At 41.6% G+C, this 19,249-nt stretch overlaps 1 protein-coding gene across 12 annotated transcripts in view; it reads right to left on the bottom strand.

The window, feature by feature from the left end:
- Positions 1–8,801: 8,801 nt before the first annotated feature.
- LOC148021587 (ATP-dependent zinc metalloprotease) overlaps positions 8,802–19,249 on the bottom strand; it is a 90,819-nt gene continuing 80,371 nt past the window's right edge. The window contains exons 5-10 of one of the 12 annotated variants that reach the window (XR_015694344.1): positions 11,465–11,541; positions 11,255–11,387; positions 11,017–11,163; positions 10,473–10,597; positions 9,217–9,432; positions 8,819–9,140 (exon numbers count right to left, since the gene is read on the bottom strand). Coding sequence is in view for 10 of the 12 variants with exons in the window: in XM_087697027.1 (XP_087553153.1) it covers positions 9,300–9,432; positions 10,473–10,597; positions 11,017–11,163; positions 11,255–11,387; positions 11,465–11,541 (615 nt within the window). In the remaining 2 variants the exon portion in view is untranslated. Of the gene's footprint in view, positions 9,433–10,472; positions 10,598–10,651; positions 10,917–11,016; positions 11,164–11,254; positions 11,388–11,464; positions 11,542–19,249 lie in introns of those variants that run through there. The other 11 variants (XM_087697027.1, XM_087697026.1, XM_087697022.1 and 8 more) reach the window with 11 other exon arrangements.

Below are 19,249 nucleotides of genomic sequence, written 5' to 3'. Positions count from 1 at the left end.
AACAATGGTGGATACATGATCATGGAAGATAGCCCAAATGCCATCTTTGTCCAGGGTTGTCTTCGTACACAGTACAAACTGATCCATACGATACGATACATATTCGTACGATTTAATACAAAAAATAAACACTTTTTTGTCACTCTCCTTCAAGCCTACAACTTTTTTTTTCTTCTTTCTTTCTTATTTCTCTCCCCCAAGCCTCTCTCTCTCTCTCTCTCTCTCTCTCTCTCTCTCTCTCTCTCTCTCTCTCTCTCTCTCTCTCTCTCATCCATAATCACCCTACCTTTAACCATATTTGATAATCACTGGTGCCTCCTTTTTTTGCTTCATTCTAAGGGGTGCAAGATACACTGTTGAATGTCCTCCCTCTTTATTAAACATTCTAATACCAGAGCAGCTGCAGCTCTATGGCGCTGCCAATTCCTAATAAAATCTTCAAATTCTTGCAAGAGACAAACTAATATTAGGTTCTACACTGTTCAACTGAATCAAGTTGTGTTGGGAATAAAGACTCACCGTGCCTTTTTTACCTAGTTCCAATGTGAGGGTGTGAACGCTCCCTTCACTTGTACTTTATAAATATATATTCAAAACCTAAAAGTGGTACACTATTAAGATGTTTGCAATCACAGCTACTTTAGTCTCTTTGGATGGAGCAGTGAGGCCTCAGGACAAGAATCCCATAAGCACAGTAGGAGGATGTGCTGCCTAAACTTTCCCATCAAGCATTGTACTTGGTTCCTTTTTTCAATGCAATGATAGTACTCTTTTCTTTCAAGTAAAGTGTCGGTATCATTGTTCACACACAATACTATTTACGAGTCCAAGTCTCAATCTTGGAACCTAATTCACTTGTGTGATAGTTAATCTTGTATAGACACCTAATTCACTTGTGTGATAGTTAATCTTGTATGTGTCTATATCTTCATGACTTTGGTCTTCATTTTTCAGCCTCCATAGCTTCTGCATTGCCGTGTCCTAGATCCATGTTTTAACATGGTATCAAAGCCCAATCAGGCATGGCCTTGGCTCCCTTCTCTTCTCTTTCAGCTTCTCTACACCTGTGCCCAGAGCTCATTTCTCACCTCCATCCTCATTCTTTCCTTCGTGACTATCATAGCCTGCAGGACCTAACTAACTTGGAGGGCTGAGATCTCCTCAAACAAGGCACATCTCCCCGAGCTTTCTTCTATGGATATCTTCTCCAGGTTAAGGCGAGCTTTGTCGAAACCCTAACTATGGCAACCATAGCCATTTCATTTAAAGCTTTCTTTTTCACTTAAGTTTCTCACTGTTCCAGTCAACTTAAGTTCCAACCTACTAAATCTGAAGTTCACAGCATCAAATCAACGAGGGGAAGATTTGGATTTGGAAGATCTTGAAATTTTTGGAAGACCCAAGAAGATACAAGCATAGTGCCTATTAACACTCATTTAGTGACTTTTGCCACTTGTGCCCTTTGACACAATCAACTCATTTGCTGATCTGATCTGAGAATTTTGGTGCTGATTTGCTACTGCTCCAGCCATCCAACATGGGAAAAGACTCTCCAACAACTTGCTTCAAAGGAGTCGGGTTTCACGTCTGGTAAACCCGCACAAAACTCATCCTGATGAAGAAGGGCCTATGTGCCCCTCATAATCCGCCAAAAAAAGGTGTTGCAGAGCATATGAATAGAACCATTCAAGACAAGGTCCGTAAAATGCTATCACGTGCTGCTTTACCCCATGGTTTTTGGAAAAATGCTATTATGACAACCGTGTACATATGCAAGGAAGAACACAACGAACTTGAGCCAAAGTTCTATAAATGTATTTTCCTAGGATATGATGATGAAGTAGAGATGGGATATAGATTATGGGATCTTAAGAAAATAATAGTACGCATCAATGATGTCATCTTTCGAGAAGATCGCATGCACAAACAGCCCGAAAGACCAAAGGAGGTCAGTAGGGTTGTATTCTGGGAGGATGTACCAATAGGACAGCAAAGAATGCCCATTAGACAACAACAAATACCTACTGTAAATGTCCCTGAAAATGCAAGAAATGATGCTGAAAATTATCAAGTATAATCTTGCCCATGATGTCCCACAAATTCACCAAGAACATGTGCACCTAGAACAACCTGAACTAGCTATACAGCAAGCTGTTAATGCAAATTTGTAGACTGAATAGCTACCAAATTTTGACCACTAGGTCTATAGGTCGACCAGAGTGCAAAAACAGCCATATATATTTATTCCTATCGTAAACTATGTGGCTGATTATGTCATGTTATCAGATTGTGGTGAATCGGTATACTTCTAGGAAGCAATGGACAGTTAGGATAGTAAGAAATGGCAAAAAGCAATGCTATCAAAAATGGAATCTCTCATAAAGAATGGCACTTGGGATTTAATACATTTACCAAAGGAACAAAAAGTCCTACCCTGCAAATGGGTTTACAATATGAAAGTTACTTTTGGCTCTTTATCCAAGTACAAGGTACGCTTGGTTGCTAAAGGATACAAGCAATAACATGGAATTGATTTTGATGAAGTATTTTCTCATGCAGTCAAAATGACTACTTTGCGAACCATCTTGGGCTTGGTTGTATTTGAGGACATGAAACTCATACAGACGTATGTAAAAAACCACCTTCTTACATGGTGATCTGCATGAGGAAATCTATATGCAGCCGCCTGACGATTTTGTTGCAAAGGGAAAATAGCACATAGTATGTAAACTCAACAAAAGTCTACACGGACTGAAGCATGTACGGTAAAAATGGTATCACAAATTTGATACATTCATGCAATCTCACGGATTTCATCGTTCTCAAGTTGATCACTGCTTATACACCAAGAAGGCAACAGATGGCAGCCTTATTCTCTTGGTTCTATATGTAGATGACATGCTAATTGCAGGTAGGGATGTTCATGCCTTGGACTCCTTGAAGCAAAGTCTAGACAATAGCTTTGATATGAAAGATCTTGGTGAGGCAATCACATTCTTGGCATGCGTATACTCAGAGATAAATCAAAGGGTCTTCTTTATCGGTCACAACACGAGTATATTACGAAAGTTCTTTCTGCAGCATTTCAATATGAAGGGAAGGGAAGCTATTAGTGTACCATTGTCTCCATATGTAAAACTTAGTACTGATGACAGTCCTACATCAGATGATGGATAGGCTGAAATGGCCAAGATATCCTATGCTTCAGTTGTTGGTAGCTTGACGTATACTATGGATACTACACGTCCTAACATTGCATTTGCGGTGGGTGTGGTTAGCAGATACATGGCATATCCTGGCAAAAAGCATTGGAAAGCAGGAAAGGGTATCATGAGATACCCTAAGGGCACAAAGGATTCTACTTTGGTAAGCAAAAGTCATCTATTGTCGGTTTCATAGATGCAGACTATACTGGCCATCCTAACTGCACAAAGTCTACTTCAAGATATGTATTCATATTCATAGGAGGAGAAGTCTCTTAGATATCTAGACTGCAAAAGTGTGTTGCATTGTCTACTACTACAGAGGCAGAATATGCGGCTACCACAAAGGCATGCAAAGAGACTTTATGTCTTTCACGTCCAGTGAGAGAGCTTGAGATTATAGAGGTTCCTATCCTCCACTGTGACAGTCAGAGTGCTATCATGCTAGCACGGAATTATGTCTTTCACACAAAGACAAAGCACATACAGAGGTAAAGTATCACTTTATCATGGATGTACTTGGCAGCAAAGGCATTGAGCTTGTCAAGAATCCTGCAAACCTTATTACGGAGCTGGCCATCCTAACTGCACAAAGTCTACTTCAAGATATGTGTTCATATTCATAGGAGGAGAAGTCTCTTAGATATCTAGACTGCAAAAGTGTGTTGCATTGTCTACTACTACAGAGGCAGAATATGCGGCTACCACAAAGGCATGCAAAGAGACTTTATGTCTTTCACGTCCAGTGAGAGAGCTTGAGATTATAGAGGTTCCTATCCTCCACTGTGACAGTCAGAGTGCTATCATGCTAGCACGGAATTATGTCTTTCACACAAAGACAAAGCACATACAGAGGTAAAGTATCACTTTATCAGGGATGTACTTGGCAGCAAAGGCATTGAGCTTGTCAAGTTACATACAGATGATAATCCTGCAAACCTTATTACGGAGGGTCTTCCAGTGGAGTGGTTTACTCATAGCCGCCAGATGATGGAGGTTGGATAGTATATGTGTATTTCAGCTTTGTACATACATAGATTTAGCTGATTCTTTCCTCTACCTTCAAGCACGTTGCCTTTAGGTGGGAGGTTGTTGGGAATAAAGGCTCACCGTGCCTTTTTTACCTAGTTCGGGTGTGTGGGTGTGAACACACCCTTCACTTGTTGCACTATATATATATATATTCAAAACCTTAAAGTGGTACACTAGTCTTTGTACCAAACATTGAGTGTAGTGCTCACTCTCTCACTCTACTACTCTCAACTCTCTGCACATTCACTCTCAGCTGAGAAAACTGCACATCAAGTTGTTTTCACCCCATCTTAGCCTGATTTCACCCATGTTGCTTGCTGAATGATGTGATTCTTTTCATGCAGGCATCCCGACTACTAGCCAGGTTCGCACAAGGCCGCCTTGCTTCTTCCAAGTTCCCATGCCTTCATAACACCAGCAAGTATTTCTTATACTTTGAGAGAACTTGTGGTAGGTTTGAAGGGAGGTGGCCCTTTTGTAGTTCATCCACTGCATATCAACCTGCATGTGATCATTGAGGTGCATGATCCAGATGCGAGAACATCCAGATGCAAGATCATTGAGGTTGATCATTGGACTTGGCATGGAGCTAGATTGGCCTTGGCACGGAGCTCCATGATTGAAGTAGAATCTGTCCAATCTAGCTCCATGCCAAGTCCAATGAATGTGCTTCTTATGCCAAGTTGAGTCAAAGCTGAATCAATGGGCTTCTATGCCATGTGACGCCTTTACATGCATCACCGGCAGAGATTGTTGTTGCATTAATCAAATGGAGATGTGTAGTCATGCTTCTCTTTTAGACCTACTGGAGCCATGAGATCTGTCACTCATGCTGGACGCCATGTTCTAGACGCCAAAAAAAGACACCTGCTTCACTATAGGTTGATCTCTCAACCACAGCCACTTTTTCTCTCATATGTGGGAGACATTGGGAGCATAAATAGTGACACAAACCAAGGACTCGCCACTAACCCTTAATCCTAACATGGCATTGTTAAAGAAGCAATAGCCTCATACTGTGATTTCTAAGGGTGTTTCATCACCGAGCTTGGTTTCCTGAAACCCTGCCACATCTGGTTTACTTCTGATCAAAGAAGCCACCTCTAATTGCCTTTCTTTGGAACACATTCCTCTAGTGTTTCAAGGATAGAAACTTTCCTTGATACTTTGTCCATAGAGTAGAGGTGATTTGAGTTTCAGCAAGACTACCCAAAGGAGCATAAATGTTAGCAAATGTTTGGCTACCCCTCACTAGTTACTTGATTGAAACCTTGCCGGTGACTTTGGCTTCTCAACTTTAAGCCAACCTCAATTGGGAGGAGAATTTTCTTTACCATTGTTTCTACAGTCTCCTTAAGCATCCCTAGCTTAATTAGAATCAATGGTAGATACTCTGTTCTCATTTCTACTAGCCTTCTTGACCTTCTCCTTGCTGCTAGGATCCCTGTCAAGCTCTTCACAAAGAGGCAGCAACATGCTCGTAGGGCTTTTCTGCATCCTTTTCTGCAACTTTCTCTGCATGCTGAGTAACATCTGCAGCATCCTTCTTGTATACATTATCAGCAGAGGAGCCATCATCAGTCTTCTGCTTTTGAGGACATGCATAGGCAAAGTGGCCCGGCTGCTTACACATATAGCAAACATCAGGGAAGTTGGAGAATTTGAATTCACATAATAGGGTGAGGCCACACTTGTCATGTATTTGCAATGCTTTTGGAGGCTCCATTCTCCAGTTCCATAGAATGCATGCCCTCTCCCCTTTTGGGTTGGAGAGCAGGGGAGGAACATAAAGTACCTTGCCTAAAGCTGTTGCAATAGCTCTGATCTTCCCAATGCTTTTGGATGTTCCATTCTCCTGTCCCATAGGATGCATGCCCTCTCCCCTTTTGGGTTGGAGAGCAGGGGAGGAACATAAAGTACCTTGCCTGAAATTGTTGCAATAGCTCTGATCTCAGCTTCAAACGCAGTATGTAGATTTGAGAAAGAAACACAAACAAGGCACTCAGAAAGGACTTTATCTGGTGAAAAGGTAGCTGACCATCGAAGGCTGTGAGCCAAGTTGCCTCTGAAACCCACAGAACATGACAAGATCCTGTTAGGGTGAGGCCACACTTGTCATGTATTTGCAATGCTTTTGGAGGCTCCATTCTCCTGTTCCATAGAATGCATGCCCTCTCCCCTTTTGGGTTGGAGAGCAGGGGAGGAACATGAAGTACCTTGCCTAAAGCTGTTGCAATAGCTCTGATCTTCCCGATGCTCTTGGACGTTCCATTCTCCTGTCCCATAGGATGCATGCCCTCTCCCCTTTTGGGTTGGAGAGTAGGGGAGAACATAAAGTACCTTGCCTAAAACTGTTGCAATAGCTCTGATCTCAGCTTCAAACGCAGTATGTAGATTTGAGAAAGAAACCCAAACAAGGCACTCAGAAAGGACTTTATCTGGTGAAAAGGTAGCTGACCATCGAAGGCTGTGAGCCAAGTTGCCTCTGAAATCCACAGAACATGACAAGATCCAGTTCTTCTCGGCCTGAGAGCCAGCCAAGTCTTGATAGAAACCCTTACCCACAAAGTGGTAATAAACCAGGCTGCAGTGTGCCTGATAGGTGCTACAAAACCATTTAGAGAACGCATCACAAGATGGAGCCTTCCCATGACATAAAAATACAAACTAGGAACTGAGAAGTAATAGTATCTCTTGCATCAAGCCTCTATTGGGAGCTCCATTTTCACTTTATGTACACACTTGAGAGTGGAAAGCAATGTCTTCCTTCTAGCATCCCTCACCTAATGCATATCAGGAGAGAGCTTGCACAACGGATTGTATAGCAAGAAGCTTGTCTTTCACACGTGTGGAATATGTTTCCACATCCATTTTCCCATTCGTATCTCCTTTCTGCACCTTGCCCTGTGCTATGCTCTCAGTACCAAAGTCCTCACTTGTTGTCAATTTGGCTTACATGCAAGCCCGACAGGGATCAAACAAGGCATGTGTTGTCCTCTCACAGGAATTTTCCCCCAAGCCTCAAGTGCTCTCCAGAAGCTCTCTGCCCAAGAATCCATCTATCTCAATGCATTTTTCTTTCTAAATATCTTGTCTATTTGTAATTTTTGTCTACCCATAAAAGATTTAAGCCTAAACCTATTTTGTATACTTACACAAGTATACATATTAACTAGTTTACATTACCCATAATTCGCATGCATATCTTAGTTAATTTGGCTCTAGCTATCAAACAATTTGAAGCCCAAACCTATTCAAAATGATGTTCATTCACAAACGTCAAGTTTCAGAAAAAAGAAAAAAATTTGAGCTCATCCTCACGGCCTAGAACTTAACAATTAGGTGTAGCTCGTTTAAGCGATGGCATGTGGGGCCATTATTTTCAAGAATCTGCAAAAGCTCCAAAGGAGGAAGTCGACAGAATGCAAGAAGGCAAAGCAACATGGATTGATGTGGTCAGATAGGAAAACAATCATGAGGTAGCCATGCAAGGAAGCTCAGCCCTTGGACAAACAAGTGCGATGGAGCATTGATAGGAGAAAGAAAGGCAAAGAGATTGACAACAATCAGAGGTCAAGATGTTTCATATAGCATCTTGGTTAAGCCACCATTGGTCAAAGGGGCCATCCCTAAAAACAGTAAAAGAAGAGCTGTTGTATTCACACAGCTTAATCATGTTCCCCTAGATCACCTACACATGGAGCACCCTGAGTTGGATGCAAAACTACAAATGGCTTCAGGAATAGGAGACCACGGGCATTACAAAGTTAGGAACAACAGATGGATTGAGGACCAAATCCAAGCCAGTAAGCAAGGTAGCCTGGATGACAAATACGTGCCAACTTGGTTTAATAACCAAGGTAGCTTGAAAAGCTAAAAGAAGGGATGTGAGAAAGAATCCAACACTGCACAACTCAATCAAATTGAACTAGGATCAAATCAAAATCACTACTTTAATGCCATAAGACTTAATTGGTGCATCAAGAGAAGCTTATTTTAGAAATGGGCACGGAGTCACAACCTAGATGCAATACTTACCCAAGAGCACAAATTGTACTCATGGGGTGGAAGAGGGGGATTAAGTAGGTTCGACAGAATGGATTTTTAAAATCCAATTTTTGGACAACTTTTACACAGAAGGGCATAATTTAATAGAAGTATTCATGGGTTGAATAGTAAAAAGGTATATTTTATTCATGAAAAATTGAGTTGTGCAGTGTTGGATTCTTTCACACATCCCTTCTCCTAGCTTTTCATGAAAAATTCACAGATAAGGGTTTTTGTTTAAATTAGGCCTTGAAATGCAATTGATAGTCAGGGTTTAGATACTCTAAAACCCCTAGGAAGTGAAACCCAATTCATATACAAGAACTACCAACCTAGGAAGTGTTTTATAGGGGGAGCCATAGCAAAAGTTCAAGATGCACAACAATAGTGAAATCAAATAGGGAACCCAAATTTAAATATAGTTCAGAGGATGGAAGCCCTATTAGAGGTCAAGATACAATGGGATAATGATTGCATAGACTTAGTTAATGTATATGAATTTAATGATGGTAGGTCAAGACAGGATCTTTGGCACATGCTCTGCAATTTAGAATGCCATGAAGGTTTGGTGAGTAGATATTTCAACATGGGACTAACAAATAAAATGCTTCCATGGAATCGTCCCTCATCCAAAGGAGAGGAGTTTGTTCACAACAGAGCAAATGGATCTTGCGGATTTGACAAAGTACTTACAAACCGAACAACACACCCTTACATTCAATTTCCTACACCGCCCTAGATATGGGCTTAGACTTGGTAGAAGATACTGCTTCAGAGATGGGGAATGGCTTCCCATTTGTCATCTTGGAAGCCAACTTCAAATGCTTGATGTCAGATCATGTGACTGTAATCTTGAGCCTGAACTCAATAGAGCTAATTAAAACGCATTCTAATTGCTGACACAAGGCACTTTAAACAGATCACGTTCACTTACATGGCAGAAGGAGGTATCAGCAAGTTGGAGGAAGCCATAGGGTATAATGCTTCCGATCCCTTAGAGGACTTCACCCACACTATTCAACAATGCATAAGCTTGCAAGGAGTGTGGCTATGTGACAGGGAGAGGGAGGAATTACCATGGATTGAGGAGGTCTTCACATCCTTCACAGTGAGAGCGCAAGGCAGGAGGTTGAATGATTGGGAGCTGTCCCTGCTCAATCAAGCGCAAATCATCAGGAAATGAGCTTTAGTCCGAGAAATTGAAAAATCTCCCTTCTCATTAATAGAAGAATGATTGTCGCCATGCAGTGGGTCTTTGCAGAGTTTTTAAGAAGCTCAATGAACACATGATTGTGATTCAAAGGGAAGAGGGATCGTGGCTACAAACAAGAAAGGCACTGTTGTATTGTGCAGGAGGCATGTTCAATGCTCGTATGAAGACGGGAAATAGCAAAGCCTCAAGGCCATAGCAACCCTGTTAACGTTATAAAAAAGGTAGTTCCTGATGCACAAAATGCTTCATTTTCCAAGGCATTCGCAAGGGAAGAGTTGAATGGAGCCCTAAAGGCCTCAGACCAAGGAAATCCCCAAGGTTTGATGGAATTACAACTGAAACGATGAAGCATTTTGGGAAGGATCTAGAGGACAAAATATTCTAAATAGTCATAGAATAGAAATGTCATCACCCTAATGCCTGAGCAGGGACATTGCACCGAATTGAACCGTTGGAGGCTGATTTCGCTAATAAGCACACTGTCTAAGATCCTAGCAAAGGTACTATCCAACAGGTTAACTCCAATTTTACAAAGGCATGTGAATAAATATCAATATGGCTTCATAAAAGGCAGGAGCTTGTTGGATGATGTGTTGAATGTCTTGGTTGCAATTGATTGGCAAAATCAACTGGGAAAAATTTGGTTTCATGCAAATAGATGTAGAGAAGGCTTTTGATAAAGTAACTTGGGAGTTCTTGCAGCAAGTATTGCTGAAAATGGGATTAAAGGAAAAAATAGCCAACTTATTTTTCTTTCTAGCAACACAATTAAAAGCCCATGTTGCTCTCAATTGTGCACTTCTCAATCATATTGAGGTGAAAAGAGGAGTGAGGCAAGGATGCCCAGCCAGCCCCTTTGTCTTTGCCTTGGCAAACCATCCTCTTTTGGCATGATGGAGGCTATGAATGCTGATGAAAGACTGAAGGGAATCTGGTTCAAGGGAAAACAACTTGTAAGTCAAGGGTTCGTTGATGACCTCCTCATGATGCTGAAAGCTGAGAGGAAAATCTTGGACAATGCTTTGCATCTGCTGGACCTGTTCAGTGAAGCAGTAGTATTTTCAATCAATTTTCCCAAAGCCCTCCCTGATAAGCCTGTGACCTGCAATGGGAATGAAAATTACAGGTAGAGGCCAGATATTCAAGTAGTTCGGGATTTCCTTAGAGATGCAGAAAGAATGGAATGGGTAATGGAAAAGATGTGCAGGAAACTTAAATACTGATGCACCACCACATGGCCATTGCATCTTAAGCTTAACGCACTCAAGCACTTTATCTACCTTGCAATCTCATTCTACATGCCATTACCTGAGTATGGCATCTCAATCCTAGCTTGAAATCCTTGATTTATGACCTCATGCATCCTGTATGAGTAAAAGTGCTGTTCATGACTTCCTTAAGCTTCACAGACTCATGAGAAACTGTGCACATCAACAAGTCGAACATGAAATATGAGCAAGAACACAAACCCAACTCCCAATGACAAGACAACCAAACAAGCTAAGTCACAACTTAGTCCACCTTAGAGAGGACATGTTCAATGTTTCTGGAAACATCATGTAAACTTGTATTCTTGTTCAGTGACCTGACAACAGCATCTAATGCATCCTGGTGTTTTTTCAAAATCTTAAATGACTGAAGCACTGCCCATCGTGCTTGATTGGACATCTGCCACAACAATCAAAGTCATGAGTAAGGAAAAGAAATCAAGTGTCAGAACTGAGATGCTAGCTTCAAGTCACGGCATGTTTAGGCATACCTGTGAAGCAGACCAAGATGGGCTAAGGTTGGACATCATAGCTTTAAAAAGATTCTCATCACTTTCACCACCATTTGCCTCACCATAAACTAAAGCCTCTGCTGCAATTCCAGCAAAAACAACCATGCTATACCTAGACGTAAACGGTAAACTCACTGAGATGATTAACACAAGAAAAGCTTCAGGGTGGAAGGAATAACCAGCACCTACCGGTCAATTGATGCATTTGTTATACAGCCTCGTTGCACCTCCTCATCTAAAGTTGCATCCCAGAATTGTGTGCCAGCCTGCAAAATGATTCAGCAGAATGGAACTTAGGACTTCAATTTAATACTAGCAGATTTCATGCATTGACATCATACTGTGTTTATCACCGGGCTGCTAATACTAATCAGACTTATACCTAAGACCACAGAAAAACTTTTTACTATCCTCACTATGAAATTTCTTGGGAGCAGCTTAACTATGAATTTCCACTTCTACTGAGATACCTTTCAATGATTACATCAACCATTACCACTTGTTATGTCACCAAACTATAACAAGCCATTGAAATGTTCATAAGTCTGCATTAAACAGAGTAGATGGACAAGGCATTTTGTTACAAGTTTGCATGGAATGATGGTCTTCAAAGCAATTGATGCAAAAGCATTCCAATCATGACTTTCAGGTGCATCCATCAAAGCATATCAAGAGGTAGAGTGAGATATATCCGCACACATGTTCAATTCCCCCATCTGACCACCAGTCCTTCCAAGTGAAAGACATGATTGTAGCTGCCGCCACAATTCATGATGGTGTAAAGCTTCAACATCATACATGATCTCAATAACAAGAAATCGGCCTGACACGTCTCTTTTAATCAACATAGGTCAAAATTTCTCATGCACAATCAGCAATACACTTGAATGCTTCCTTGCAGGGACTTTGGCATAAAAAACTTAGAACTATGACAAAGTACTATTCTGCCAGCTTCTTTATGGCTTTTATGCTCAGTAGCACATAAAACATCCCAATCTTTAGAATTCTCCACATAGCATGTTGTTTGCTACAAAAGCAAACACCACTGACGTTCCATGTAGCGGCTAGTAGTGTTCCTGCAGGCTGTTTTGTGATCACTGCCCGTTTGCACACAATTACTCAAGTGAAGTTTCCACTGAGGACTAGCACAGCCCACAGGCTTGTCAGTATAAGCCCATACCCTGCAGGTCCTCACTGCAGTGACGATTTTCTAACCAAGCAGGTCGTCTCCGCAAACTTTCCATGCTCTGCTGCAGGTCTACCACAGTTTGCCTAATAGCCTGCACTTAAGGAGAACTGCATGCCTGAGTATGCACATGTGTTATGCTGATCAGCACAAACCTGTCTTCCCACGGTCAGTTTTTCCCACGTCATAGAAGAAAATACAAGGTCGGGCTGAAATATTTTGATGGCTGGAAACATGTGTCTGGCAGACCTCATCTTGTGTGATACAGGGGGGCGGCAGCATAGTGTTGGGGGTAAAGGCACCTTTGCCTAGCTGCCCATGTATTACTATACTGACAGTGCCCACACTTGCACATTGTAGGCGGTGGTGGGCACACATCACTGTCACTTCATTCTTTATTCTTTCAGTGACATTTGAATAAAGGGAAGGCCGGTTACATGTTGTGACTGTTGAGTTCCCACATTTGGAGTCTCTCTTTCTTTTGCTCTTGCTCCTTCCACCATAGCTCTTGCTCTCGCTCGTGCTTCCACTTCAGGGCTCACCTCCCTTCAACTGGTATCAAAGCCTTCTTCTTCGCGAGCTCGAGCTTGGTCCGGCATACTCTCAACTTCCATTCGAATACCTAGAACAGTCATCTCTTTGTTGGCAGCCATAGCCACTCCATTTGAGCTCCCTATTGGTTGCCTTCTTCTTGGGCATTCTTTGAGCCTTCCCAAGCAAGTTGGAGAAGCCCCCCATAGCCCTCACCCTACTGGTGCAGCATCATGTTGCGTAAAACACGCCCTTTTTTAGCAACAACTCATGTTTTTCATCTCCTAAAACATATTTTCTTCATTGGGCAGGTATACAACCACTTATATACTTAGTTTTGATACTTGGCATTGATCCTTCCACTCTTGGCATTCGATTTGAGCATTAAGCTTCAGTTTTGGACAGTCCACAGACAGTCATAAAACAGGGCAGCACTTATCTTTGATGTCCACACTCATTGCTATTGGTTGGATGATGCGTGGTTATGCCCTGTTGATGCTTATATATTCGGGGATGCTATGTCATTGCTTGGAGTTAATTTTGGACTAATTTAACTACTTCATTTACTCTATTTTAGCTGGAAATATAGGGCAGCACCCTATTTGATGCTTTTATCGTCAGCTTTGTTGGTCTTATGATGCCCGGTTATGCTGGGGTGATGTCTACATGTACAGGAATGCTATGCCCATATTCTGGGTTGGATTTGGAGCTGATTTTGGTACTGAAATAGCTTGGTTTGACAATGTATTCACTATTTTATGCAATAGGGCTGAACCTCTTTTAACAGGGATTTTATATGCCTATTTCTCCTGGCTATGATTTGGATGTTCTATATAAACTACTGATGTGTACCATTGATGCTAGTACACTAGTATTTCATATGCCCATGATTTGAGGTGGCTTTGAGCTTGATTTGAGGACTAATTTACTCAGTTTTGACAGTGAATTTACTGGTGTAATAACCAGGGCTGAAGGCTATTAGGTCAATGTATGCTCTACCTATTGCTTACAGGTGCTTCCTGGGTGATTCATTTAACAATGCAGATGTATATGGAGGTTGGAAAATGCTTTCTTTTGGTTCCAGAATGCTTTTGAGCATTGATTAAGCTCTATTTTCGTCTACACTAACTAGCATTGAACTACAATTGGCATTCTTTGTGACAGTTTATGCCTATTGTCTATGCTTGACATCTAGGCTTCATGCGTTGATGCTTATATCAGAAATGGATGCTACTTGAAATGTCTATGTTTGACCGACATTTGGGGCTTCATCTGTGATTGCATTTGAGCATTCTGGAGATCTTGGACACCCTATTTGGTTGGCAGCTACTTGACTTTGGAAGCTTTAGTGCTTTATGCTTTACGGCTTGAGCTACTTTGTGATTTATGCTCCGGATGTATCCTATGGGGACTTGCATGATGAGATACACATGGAGCAGCCTAAGGGTTTTGCAGAGACTGGTAAGGAACACCTAGTGTACAGACTGAGTAAGAGTCTTTACCGTCTAAAGCAAGCACCTAGGGAATGGTACGGCGAGTTCAATGCTTTTATACAGCCACACCGCTACAGCCATACTGCTATGGATCATTGCTTGTACATAAAGAAAGCTCGTAATGGTTCATTATTGATTTTGGTACTCTATATAGATGATATGCTTTTGGCAAGAAAAGCTCATAATAAGGTAGACGCTCTTAAGACTCAGCTCAAAAAGAGCTTTAAGATAAAAGATCTAAGACGTGCCTCTTATATACTTAGTATGCGCATTACGCATAACATGTCTCACGGACTACTCTATCTATCACGGAAGAAGTATATCCATAAAGTCCTTCAGCGCTTTCATGTGCAGAATGTGAAGCCTATTGGTTGTCCATTGCTTTCTCATGTGAAGGTATCACAGACCAATTGTTCACAAACAAATGAGCAGAAGGTCAAGATGGCCAAGATTCCCTATGCATCCACAGTGGGCAGTCTTATGTATGCCATGATAGCCACCCGTCCAGATATTTCTTTTGTAGATTATGTTGTGGCACGTTATATAGCTACACCCAACAAGAGGCATTGGAATGTCGTGAAAGGTATCATAAGGTACCTGAAGGGCACTGTTGATATGTGCATTTGTTATGGCAGCCAGGATATAGAAGTCGTGGGATACACTTACTCTAACTATGCAAGACATACAAACAATAGAAAGTCCACTTCCGGCTATGTGTTCACTTTTGTTGAAGATGTTGTTTCATGGATGTTCACATGCAAAAATGCATGACCCTCTCCACTACAGAGACCAAGTATGTTGCAGTTACTCAAGCTTGCAAGGAGGCCATCTAGTTAGGCCATTTGGTTGCTGGCCTTGGTATGGCAGATGCTATCCCTACACTGCATTCAGATTCTCTGAGTGTTGTCTAGTTAGCCAAGAATCTTGACTTTCATGCGAAGACGAAACACATTGAGGTGAGGTATCACTTCATTTGTGAGGTCGTTGAGGACACAACTGTTGATCTTGTCAAGATCTCAACTGAACAGAATCCTGCAAACTTGCTCATGAAAAGTCTCTCAGTGGTGCATTTTACCTTCCTTAGAAAGAAAAGATGATAAGCATAGGATGAGATGATGTCTTTCGTCGTTCTGTTGTACCTATATACACTTGTACTTTTCTTCCTTTTTTCCCTCCTCACTGAGGCAATTCGCCTTTAAGTGGGAGATTGTTGGAGGTAAAGGTGTCTCTACCTAGCCGCCCGTATACTACTACACTGACAATATCTACACTACACAATGCAAGCCGCGGGCACCCATCATTGCCACTTCATTCTTTATTATTTTAGCGACATTTGAATAAAGGGAAGGCCGGTCACACATTGTGACTATTGGAGTTTCCACATTTTGAGTCTCTCAATCCTATCGGACCAAGTGTGCAAGAGAAAAGGAGTCAGTGACTCCACCATTTAATATAACACAGATAGTAGCACTCATAGTGATGGTATAGATCAATCTGGACATACAAGGCCAAAACACATGGTTTGCATGAGATCCATAAGAAAATACCATTCCAAGATATCAAAGGCCTTTCCAACTATACCAAAACAACCTCTTACTGTATATGTCACACATAATCTCTCGCCATCTATACATTCAAGATATTGTATAAATGTATTTGCCCTTAATAAAACCATACTAATGAGGATGCACAAGACTAGGTAGGTGTTTATTATGAGGACAATTCGCCAACACCTTCATAAAGATCTTATACATCATGTCTGTCAAGGAAGTTGGTCTCCAATGCGTAAGTTTCGAGGGGGAGGAAACTTTAGGGGTCAACTTAATGGTCTTTTCTTTCCACGATAAAGGCATGCTACCAGAAACCCAAACCTACTGACACATAGCCGCCAATGGTTTTGCCAAAAGAGATGCATAGATTGCAAAGATTCATTAATACCATCCAAGCCAACCAGGGCTTCTATCATTAGACAAATGTAACAAAACTTCCATAACTTCGCCCTTACGAATGTTAGCCTTGGGATGTCTTTCATGTCTTGGGGAACCTCAACTTTGACCAAGGTATAAAAGACTGCACGGGCATGAGCAACCTGAGGAGAACAAGCCATGAACACAAAAGATTCACAAAGTAGTCCCGAAGGGAGAAAGCCAAGATCAAAGATCCTCTTTGAGAACCTCCATCGCAAAAGCATTCCAAGCCCAGCTTTCTGGGGTGTCCACTAGAAAGTGCTCCAAACTAGATTAAGAAGAGTCAACGCACATTTTAAAATCGCCCATAAGCAAACCCAGTCTACCCAAAGACAAAGAATCATGAAGGTGGTTCCACAAGGCCTGATGATGCAATGAGTTATTAGGCGCATAAAGGCCAACCAGCCATAAAACCAACTCTTCCCATGCAAAATACGCCACATGTCATGTCTCTTACTCTCCAGGAACAAATCCTACAAACATTCCAAGTGGCGATCTGCATATTTGAAACAAAAAAAATCAAGGATGGGCTCCTCATGCCTTGCTTAAACTTTGTCTATGAATGCCTCAAAAATTGCATCATCTAGGAAATCTACCGAAACTACAAAAGCATTATGCTCGGGTCGACTAGACTTCGAGGAGGAATGGTTAATTTCATTCGTTGGGGCCAAACAAGGGTATCTACAATCCCACAAGGTGATCATCTTGCCTTTACCATTAAAAGCAAGGCATGCAAGTAGGTCCCAAGGACGATCTTGAGAGTTCTCAACATGCAGTCGCAACTATGTGCCCTACTTTTAATGGTAGATCCTCCCTGGGACAATCTTGAGAGTTCTCAACATGTAGTCGCAACTATGAGCTAGAAGGGTCCATGACAAGCCCACACAGCCCATCAGAAGTTTTATCCTTTCTACGTACGTATGTATGGAAGGAATCCTAGGCCCCTTAAATGGACACATGAGCTACTAAATTTCAACATTCTTGCCTTTTCTATACTAACCGACCAAAATCATCAAGATCTTAATATAGAATAGACTGCTTATCTTGGAACAAATCTTTGTTAAGAAATTGGTCCCAAGAGTGACTCGAGCATCAACTATCGTATCTGTATCCATATTATGAGAAGTAAAAGCTTCTCTTTTTTTTGGACACTTAAAGAGTGGCCAACAAAGGTGCCCCATTTAAGCCAAAACCATAGTGGATGCATATTAATGCAATTAAGATGCAATCAATTGGGCCTTTTTCTTGTGCTATCCCCATAACATACACAATCGATTCTTGTTACCTATCCTCGTACTTGGAGCTACCAAAACAGTACTAATCGCTACCATTAAGATGCATATTAATGCAATTAAGATGCAATCAATTGGGCCTTTTTCTTATGCTATCCCCGTAGCATACACAATCGATTCTTGTTACGTACCTTCATACTTGGAGCCACCAAAACAATACCAATGGCTGCCATTGCATCCCTTAGCAAAGGCCAATAAACCGCAAGACAACTTTCCACCCCAAGCCACACTGGACATTCTTATTTAAGCAAACGTTGAAAATCAATCACGGGTCTTCATGGCACCACATGCACCAACTCTCTATCAAAGAAGAGAAGCATCGACCATTGTATCAGTATCCATATTATGAGAAGCAAATGTATCTTTTTTTCCGAACACAGCCATCAAGTGACCAAGTTTGCTACAAGAGAAGCAGTGGCTAGTAAAGGTGCCCCAATTAAGTCTAAACCATAGTGGATGCATACCAATGCAATTAAGACGCAATCAATTGGGTCTTCTTCTTGTGGTATCCCACAACATGCACAATTGATTCTTATTGCCTGCCCTCATACTTGGAGGCACCAAAACGGTGCCAATGGTTGCCATTCCATCCCTTAGCAAAGACCAATAAACCATAGGAAAACTTTCCACCTCAACCCACATTGAACATTCTTGTTTAAGCAAGTGTTGGAAATCAGTCATGGGTCTCCATGGCACCACATGCACCAACCATCTATTTTAAGAAAAGGGGCAACCTACCCAAAAGGCCATCTCAATTCACGATTGATATAAGTACGATCTCATGGAAGCCCCTGGGGCCTACAAAAATCTCTTCAACTCAATTATATCTTAGAACGAAAGTCAACCACCGATGGATCCAAGGTATCACCAAGATCCTACCCACGAAAGAAAGAATGACCCCATGCTCATAAAAAGCAAAGAAGGACCAAAGCACTTTCTTTGTGTCAACATGAGCAACCGCAATGTCTTCTTCATCACAATTTGCAAGATTGTTATAATTGTGTTGAACATATTCACTAAACAAAGACTTGGCAAAGAGAGAGAGCAGATGCGGGCTACTAATGTTTTTGGTTTAGTCGAACTGATACTCAAGCAGAATTCCCATTACAAAAAAATGTGCACTTCTTAAGGGTGCATGTCTACCTTGTCATGTTGTGACTATTATGCGCATGCGAATGCAGCTAGGAGATGGGAAGTACGCTTGGAGTATTGTCCCACACTTGAGGACCCAATTGATGCTAGGGGAGGTGCAATGTAGAACCCAGGGTGACAGATCTACCAATGCTCTCGGGATGTCCTGCTAAGAGTGATTAGTAGTCATGCATACAAGCGAGACTCCAAAGGGATAGAACTCTCAGCGATCATCACATGAAGGCATTTGCATCATGTTTGCTGTGTTTCATAGCAGGCTGTGTATAAGAGCATGGAGCCATTTCCTCAATACATGGTACCATCTGCTCTCTGCCTCTGAATCCCTCCCCAATGCTTCAACCACTTGATCTATG

This window comes from Lygodium microphyllum, chromosome 17 (genome assembly GCF_053477565.2).
Source record: "Lygodium microphyllum isolate KBCC chromosome 17, Lygodium_microphyllum_v1.1.10, whole genome shotgun sequence".
NCBI lineage: Eukaryota > Viridiplantae > Streptophyta > Polypodiopsida > Schizaeales > Lygodiaceae > Lygodium > Lygodium microphyllum.
The sequence above is the reverse complement of the archived record's forward strand: the minus strand, read 5'-3'. Positions and strand labels throughout refer to the sequence as shown.